Source organism: Austrofundulus limnaeus, unplaced genomic scaffold (genome assembly GCF_001266775.1).
Source record: "Austrofundulus limnaeus strain Quisiro unplaced genomic scaffold, Austrofundulus_limnaeus-1.0 Scaffold166, whole genome shotgun sequence".
In the NCBI taxonomy this organism is placed as follows: domain Eukaryota; kingdom Metazoa; phylum Chordata; class Actinopteri; order Cyprinodontiformes; family Rivulidae; genus Austrofundulus; species Austrofundulus limnaeus.
Genome location: NW_013952568.1, coordinates 212,246 through 220,458, shown reverse-complemented (window position 1 = coordinate 220,458; position 8,213 = coordinate 212,246). Strand labels below are relative to the sequence as shown.

At 34.9% G+C, this 8,213-nt stretch overlaps 2 protein-coding genes across 4 annotated transcripts in view; both read left to right on the top strand.

Moving 5' to 3' along the window:
* Positions 1–539: 539 nt before the first annotated feature.
* LOC106523816 (MOB kinase activator 1A) lies at positions 540–5,270 on the top strand (the record flags this gene model as incomplete). The annotated part of the gene is given in 4 exon segments (XM_014017375.1): positions 540–633; positions 2,058–2,191; positions 2,653–2,816; positions 3,474–5,270. Coding segments are annotated over 4 exon segments (470 nt in total), but the record flags the coding sequence as incomplete, so codon positions are not given.
* A 644-nt stretch (positions 5,271–5,914) lies between these two features.
* Positions 5,915–8,213, top strand: part of trafd1 (TRAF-type zinc finger domain containing 1) — an 18,361-nt gene continuing 16,062 nt past the window's right edge. The window contains exons 1-3 of one of the 3 annotated variants that reach the window (XM_014017350.1): positions 5,915–6,041; positions 6,610–6,665; positions 6,771–6,906. In XM_014017350.1, the coding sequence (XP_013872804.1) occupies positions 6,631–6,665; positions 6,771–6,906 (171 nt within the window). In that variant the 5' untranslated portion in view covers positions 5,915–6,041; positions 6,610–6,630. Of the gene's footprint in view, positions 6,118–6,609; positions 6,666–6,770; positions 6,907–8,213 lie in introns of all 3 variants that reach the window. The other 2 variants (XM_014017351.1, XM_014017349.1) reach the window with 2 other exon arrangements.

Here is an 8,213-nt window from a genome sequence, read left to right as displayed (position 1 = left end):
ACAATGCAGCCTAGGTGGAGTAGTCGAACACAGATCCACTGATCCTTCAACACAGAGCATTTTTAGAAGACAAGTTGATAAAATAAATTTTAAAAATCTGTATTTTTCGATACAAGTGTGTATTGAACCTAAAGCACTGTATTGAACTGTTCGATACAGGTACATGTATTGTTGCACCCCAATGGATGGATGGATGGATGAATGGATGCCTTTTAGTAAACATAAATGCATTTTTAGGATGTTTTTGGAACAGATTTGTAAATTACGGTTCAATTATTAAGAAAAAGAAGAACAAAATACATCATAAAACGATTAAATTTAATGCCTACCCAGTGGAATCAAAACTCCTGCACTCTCCCCTACTTGAGGTTTTTGCTTTTTTCCTCCTCAGTGCTCTGGCTACAGGAGCATTTAAAGATGTTTTCTGTACAGTGTTATTGTGCCACACAGATACTAAAACAACTCAGCACGCAGCCTTATTTAGAAGAAATTAATCTCTACAATAGTATAACAAAAGCTTAATTTCCTCTTTCCTTCAGCGGTGGATTTCTTCAACCAGATCAACATGCTGTATGGCACCATCACTGAGTTCTGCACTGAGACCAGCTGCTCTGTGATGTCTGCAGGACCAAGGTGATAAACAGTAATATTTTACTCGTGCATTTGTTTTTTTATTTTATTTTTTTAACATGAGACCTTTTGTACACCTCGGATGAGCATGTCTTGGTTATACCACGGTCACATTTTAAAAGAAGAATAATTCCAACAGTTCTTATTTTAATATTGTCAGTCTATGATGAGTGTAAAACAAACAAACAGTCCTTGTTGTTACCAGGAGTGTGCTTCATATAGTAGAACTTATTTGCCCCATAACTCCTGAGGGATTGGCTTCCTTTAAAACCAGCATTTCCTAAAGAGCATAACTTTGTCAAATTTGTATTCAGTCAAGTCAACCATGACCGTGTGAACCTGAAGTACAACCTTGTCTGAAGCAGTCTGTTCAAGCCTGCAATAAAATGACAATATTACTCACTGTGTCAGTAACCTGGGAGGCATCTTAAATGTGGTTTGACGAAGACAGATCTTGTTTTAGTCCACTAGTTAGTCCTGCATCATCTGTGCCTCAACATAGTTTAGTGTTGATTCACAGTGATTGAGTATCAGTGGTATGTTTAGCAACAAAGCTATCTGCCTGTCCAGCTGTGTCTTTTTCTCTGAATTAGAGTCAAAATTTTAAGCAACAAACTAATTATGGAGTAATATCAGCTTCACTTTTTAGTATTACTGTAATTTGAATTATTCCTGATGTGATTTAAAAAGTTAACACCGTATTTCTAGTAGTATTAAAAGCATCGTGGCTGTACACTTTAATCTTGTAGTGTAGAGTGAACATCCTCCTTCAATACCAAAGACCCAGAATGAAGCAGCTTATTTATTTAGAGTCATGAAAAGACAATTTAAACTGGAGCTGTTCAGTCTGTGTCAGTTATTAGGACTCAATACATTTTAACAATATCCCAGATAATGCTCTAAATTAAAGTTAGTTCAACAAACTTCATGTTGAATTCAGTGCTCTCAGACAGGAAGAGCGATGTCAGCTGACACGTTTAAAAGGTTGTAAAAGTTCACTCTAAACCAGAAGTAACCAGTGTTGCAACAGTTGGAATGAAGCCTTGTGAAACTGACTCGATAATGTTACATTTCCTCTAATTTATCAGTGTCATGCTTATGAGAAATTATTTGATTTTAGAAACCGGGTGATGTTTTGTCAGGGACGCCGACTTGTGTTTCGCTTGTAACAGGAAAACAGGAAATAAGCTTTGCGTGTGGTCTGTCTGCAGAGGCTGTTTAGTTAGTATCTAGATTTGGCACTTCCTCTATCCTCTTTCCTTCCAAGACTGTTTATCTTCTGGCTCTAATCAAGAGGAAGAGTTGCAGGTTTACTTCCTGATGTCATGAACAAGACATTTGACAGCATTTCATCTATGTTCCTTTTTTTCTTTACTTCTCTGCTGCTTTTGTCTGATTGCACGTTATATGTCTGTGTTTTTGTGTAGGTATGAATATCACTGGGCTGATGGCACCAATATTAAAAAGCCAATCAAATGCTCTGCGCCTAAGTACATTGACTACTTGATGACCTGGGTGCAGGATCAGCTGGATGATGAGACCCTGTTCCCCTCTAAGATTGGTGAGTTTGGTTTAGTCAGGGCTTTCATAAAGAACGGTTTTTACTTTCAGTTTCACCTTTGCAGAGCAGAAGTGTGTCAAGAGAAAAAACTGAGTAGTCGTAAATGTTTCATCAATTCAAGTTTCATTACGTTCTAACATGTAAATCGGTTTTTCTGGTTTTACTTTTTATTATTTGAAATTTAACTGGGAATCACCGATAGATTTTAGGCTTCAGTGTAATGAGGAGGTTAAAGAAATCTACTCTTGCTCTTTAAGTTATCGTGTTTTCATTACTCTATTGTCCAAGTATGCTAATTATTAATTATAAAAATCAAAGAGTTTTGAGGTATTTTTTCAGCCTTGCTCCTAAACCATTAAAAAAAAACAGATCTAGAAGCGTATGTTCCGTAAACTCACTGTTAAAATGTTTCCTGTTCTGCTCCTGACATCAGTTTTTTTCCATCACCTTCTGTCCCATAGGAGTTCCCTTTCCCAAGAATTTCATGTCTGTGGCCAAAACCATCCTGAAGCGTCTGTTCAGGGTTTACGCTCACATCTACCACCAACATTTTGACTCTGTGATGCAGCTGCAAGAGGAGGCTCACCTCAACACCTCCTTCAAGCACTTCATTTTCTTCGTCCAGGTGAGATTATTGCGCTGAAGTGTGAGGTTGAAGTGTCTAAAGTTGCATGTAGGGATTTAATGCTGAGAAATATTTTTGAGACGTAGGACACGTCTTCTGTAGCTTTTTTAAAAGCTTATCTTCTACTGCAGAATTAGTTGTGTTTTTGTTTGTTTTAATCAAATGTAGTCTCTTAAATTTATTTTTATTTGAATATGTTGAACCTGCTCTTGAGCACGAGGCCCTGCTCTTCCTCCGAGCTTGTTTACATCTGGTTTCAAACATTCACACGACACATTTTGTTACCGTGGAGCTGTGAGTGTTACTACAGTGTTTGCATTTTGAGCAAGCACAGTAGATTGGGCTTTAAAACAAGCCTGGTACGTTTTATGAGGGAATAAAAGCAGCTCTGATCACAATCATGATAGATCATGTTGTTTAAGGAAAGTAATTTTTGTCTACGATTTATTTAATTTATAGACCTGATAATTTAGGCCTAAGTTTGTTTCCTGCCTTTAATGGGAAAAAAACTCAAATGTGGCAGTAAATAGTACTCATGTTTCACCTAAAAATTGTGTATTAATAGCTTTTAATTCTAAACACAGAACATGAAACTCAAAACCCGTTTAGAGGCTAAAATGTTAAACATATTTTTTTTTACATTTGTCTGCTTTCCAGGAGTTCAACCTCATTGACAGGCGAGAGCTTGCTCCCCTGCAGGACCTGATTGAGAAGCTTGGATCCAAGGACAGATAGACATTTCATCATCCATTCCCTTTTTTAAACAAAACAAACAAAAAAAAAATCCAAAAAATGTTTTTTGCTTTTTCTTTTATCTTCTACCTCTGTGATTTCTATATTCAGCTCTTAAACATCTGTGCCTTCTTCTCTGTGTTTCCAGAAYGGTTGTACTGTACTTCTTTTATTCCTTTTTTTGTTGAACGCTGTCTTTGAGCCTTTTTTTACTATCCTCACTAGAAAATATAGAATAGTGTATTTAAGAAGACACATTTTTCACCGTATTAGAAACAACATTTTAAATTGGACCAMGTAAAAAGCAGCTTCTTTCAGAGGATGCTATTTGATGGTTGAAACCCCCAATTACCTTGAGTTCATTTTTGTTTAATAGAATTATAGTGACTGACCACATATCTCAACTTTTGTTTTGGKTTTTTTATGTCTTTTGTGTACAGTTTTGAAAAGCAGGAAGGATTGCAAACATGATAGTACTATTAAAAGAGGTTTGGGGTGAACTTATGCACTCGTGACAACACAATAAATGAAGGCGGGTGCAAAAAAGCACATTAAATTTTATACAATATGTATAGCTCACTGACACATAGTAACAGTTTCTTTATCGACACTGCCTCAATGAAAATAGGCCACCATCGATGACTTTTTGGTATTTCAGATTGGTTGAGCAATAAAGCTTTTTAKTACGTTTTCTGAATAAAGAAGAAATGAGAAATAGTACTCATATTGTTACCCATACGTTTTACTATTTTCCTTATCAAGAGTTCATAAAGCCTGTTTGAATAGCCTATAAATAGAACAATTATAGTGGAAATCATATGAACAGAATGATGAGTTTAATTAATGTAAACTTTTAATTTTTTTTTACAGTTATTTCAGTTCAGTTCTGTGTTGTGGAACCACTAATCACTTTTTACTGGATATCCATGGATGGTTTTTCTGTAGCTACAACAGCATAATTAATCCATCATTTTAAAAGCTGATGCAACTACTATTCCTCCTCAATGTTTAGTTTTCTAAAGTATGATCMAGGACATTGATTTGTTACTATTTCAGACCCAAACTTACATCTAACAGTTATCAAACCAATTATGTTGGATTAAATGGCTAAAATGCATCACACAAGCCAACTACTAAGAATTGGGAACAGTTGTGTGTGTTTTTTTTTAATATGTTATCATATTAAAAAAGACTGTTTTAATATAAACATGTTTCAACAATTTAAAAAAAAGTTTAATTCACTTAACTGGTGTTTTGTTTTGTTTTGTTTTTTCCTTTTAAAGGTCCACTTGTTGCTTGGCAAAATATCAAATGTTATTCTAAGTTAAACATTTAGCAGGCAMGTCTGCTTATTTTTCAATTTATATTCATTCCTTTTTATGTATTTCTTCTGTTCACAATATTATTTTAGAATTTTGGTTACAAATGATGTATTAATTAGAAACTGAGTTTAACCTTCAAACAGAAGGAACAAGGGCTTTGAAGTGAATTGAAGTTTTTCATGTTTATTTTTCTTTCTTTTTTTATTTTTTACAATATTGGCCTGATGATTGTGTGGTTATTTAGACAAGGAAGTTAAGAGAATATTTGAACCTAGTCCAAACATTTTATGTAATAAAGATCAGTGTTTTATTTGAACAAAATTGTGCCTTACATTAAAATAAGAATGTCTCATGACAGTATTGATGGATTTTTAAAAAATCAATAAACACTGAATGGTCATTGTTGGGGTGTCTTTTTTATGTACCTAATTTTTGTAAAGTGTGACTACTTTTAATTTATTTTTCTTTGTAATAATATTAGTTGTAATTTTTAACTAGATACAAAAGTTTTAGAAAATGATAGTAAACTAGTTGCAAGCATAAACACAAAAATAGAAAAAAAATCACTTTTGCATTTGATACATCAACATATCAATTTCATAGTATAAAAATATTTTTAAAACAATGTTTTTGAATTGTATAATGTGTTCCATGATTTTTTTTATTAGTTTAATTCTTTATATTATTTTAGACAATGTTTGTGATTTTATCAGTGAGGAATATTTTATATTTTAGAGGAACGCGTATTCGGTGAGCAGCAGTTTAACCCGAAACATTATTCATTGCACAGATTTTGATCAGCCAATCATGTACAAGCTTGTTGAAGAAATGAGTAATTTTGCCCCGAGTTTGGATTTGCARATTTATTTTAAACTTAAACTATTTTTGGATTCTCAGTTTAGTCATTTCTAACTACAAATCAACATACATTTCGACAATGTGGATTGAATTTAATATTTAGTTTTGTGATAGTCTTAGAGAGGACTGTAGCCCAAATTAAACTAGACATTTTGACAGCCTGAAAGACTTTACTTGGGGCACAAATAGCCCCTGTTGTAGGACAGGAAATTCTCCAACTGGACTGATTCATTTTTATTTTTTCAGGCGAGTTGTCGTCAAAGAATTCATCTGTCGTCTCTAAATTAAGTAAAATATAAGAACTTGATACCAGGTAACCTCATGACTGTTATATTAGCTGTGGGCGAAGGAAGAAGTCACACAGTTGTTGTTAGCTTCGTAGCTTCATGGTTTGTAAACGCTAAAACAACTTTTACTAGCGAGCCTTGTTTGGGTAAAACAACAAAGCTAATGTAAAACTCCGTGAAGTTGTGTCAGCTCCTTGTTTGTTGAGGATAACGAGGGAGTATTTTGGTAATAGACTGTTTTAGTCATTTAGCAATGATTAACTCACCTAATAACCGGGAGAGTAGAACGATAATATTATCTTATCGATAATGTTGTCTTTTCAGCTTCATTTGTAAAGAAGCTGAGTCAGCTCTCTGTTTACTAACCCTGTTGATTCACTGAGCTGTTTTTTAGTGCTTTGGAATCAGATATTTCACCAAACTCGCGTTTATAAATGTTAAACACTCCTTATTGAGTTAATTGATCGAACTAGTTTCTTCCATCTGTCGACAAACGCTGCTTATGTACTAATTATAGACACATGTACGACTGATTAAATGTGTCTTGAAATCAAAATTAGCCCTGATTTGGGTTTGTAATAACTCTGCTGTTAGTTCGTAGGGTTTGGGAAAGACATGGCAGATGAAAACACACAGTTCTGTGGCAACTGGTAAGGATGAACCAGCTACAACATAAGCAACATTTCATTGTTTGCATGAACACAGCGTTTCATCAACCTTTTAATTTTGTTCTTTATTTGTTGATGAATTTTCAGCAAGCGGGACATTCCAGAGGCCAACTTCACAACCCATGAGATTCACTGTCGAAGAAACATTGCACTCTGTGATGTTTGCCATGAGCCGGTTCCCCAATCAGACCTTGAGGAACACAAGATTCAGGAGCACACACAGGTGCGTCTGAACAGTCAGGTCCACATTTTTCACATTGTAACAAAATGTTGCACTTTATTTAATGTAAACAATGGGTGACAACAAATGTGTCTTTCTGGGAAATATGTTAAAAGGCAGGCATGGACAATGAATCTGGAACATAAAGTAGCTAGGATATCATTATACTGTTGTATTTATAAGACATCTGGAATGAAATAGAYGCCATTTCCTGCATTCTGGTGTACTTTAACAGTGTTAAACATACTTTTACCTATATAAGTAAATACTTGATGTGAGTATTCTATAAATCAAGTGGAATAAATTTGTTAAGCGATAGAAGCATCACTGGATGAATTCATATTTTATGGTAAATGTGGAGAGTTCAAATAAAATTAATTTTAAATGTGATTGGGACACTTCCCTTTCGTAAATAATTACTATGGGCTATTTGGCATTGTCTTTAAAAAAAGTCAAAATACATACATTTTTAAAACATTTACAAGAAATGAGCTTTCTCAATTTTAAAGCCACTACCTCGTTAAGTATTTTAAAACAGTTTTATTTGGTTGTTGATGTATACTTTTGTGAACAAAAACTGTAATTATAAACAGGGTTGCACATGCATGATAAAAAAAGAAAAAGCGCACCAGATGGAACGTCATAAAGCTCACTTGCGTAGCTGAGATTGTCTGTCAAAACAACAGCTAGCAGGGCTCTAGAGTGCGACCAGTTTGGTCGCACATGCGACCTGATTTCTTAAAAAAAAAAAATCCAGCCGCACTGGTGTGACTGGATTGTTGTTTGGTGCTCACCAAGCCTCTAAGGACAGTGGGACCCTGATATAAGGATTAACGGACACTGCTTTCAACAAATCAGTGGAAGTCCAGAGCTGTTTTATCCAATTAGAGCAGAGCAGGGCGGGACTTTCAGTGAGAGCAKTTTTCAGCAGAGGCAAAGTGCAGGTTGAAGCAGCGGCTGTAGCAAYCAGTCCAGACATCTCCTCCTGTACTTTGCTCCAGAACTACCAAAGACCATAGTCTATAGAACCTAACTATATATTTAATATATATGTTCAGAGCGTTGTTATCGAACAGGTCTGTCCAACTCGGTGTGTGACTAAACTCTCTCCTCCTGATGAGAGACTGTTGTGACAGGAGCGCAGGCTGAGTCTTTCTGTGAGATTCACTGTTTGAGTTCTTCTAATTAAACCACATTAACAGAACATTTGTTTGCCCCATATTAAAGCAAACATTTCTCTGTTTAAAAACACCCCCATCAAAAAAATTATATATGTTAATAAAAACAACTCACCATGTTCTCTAGGTGAA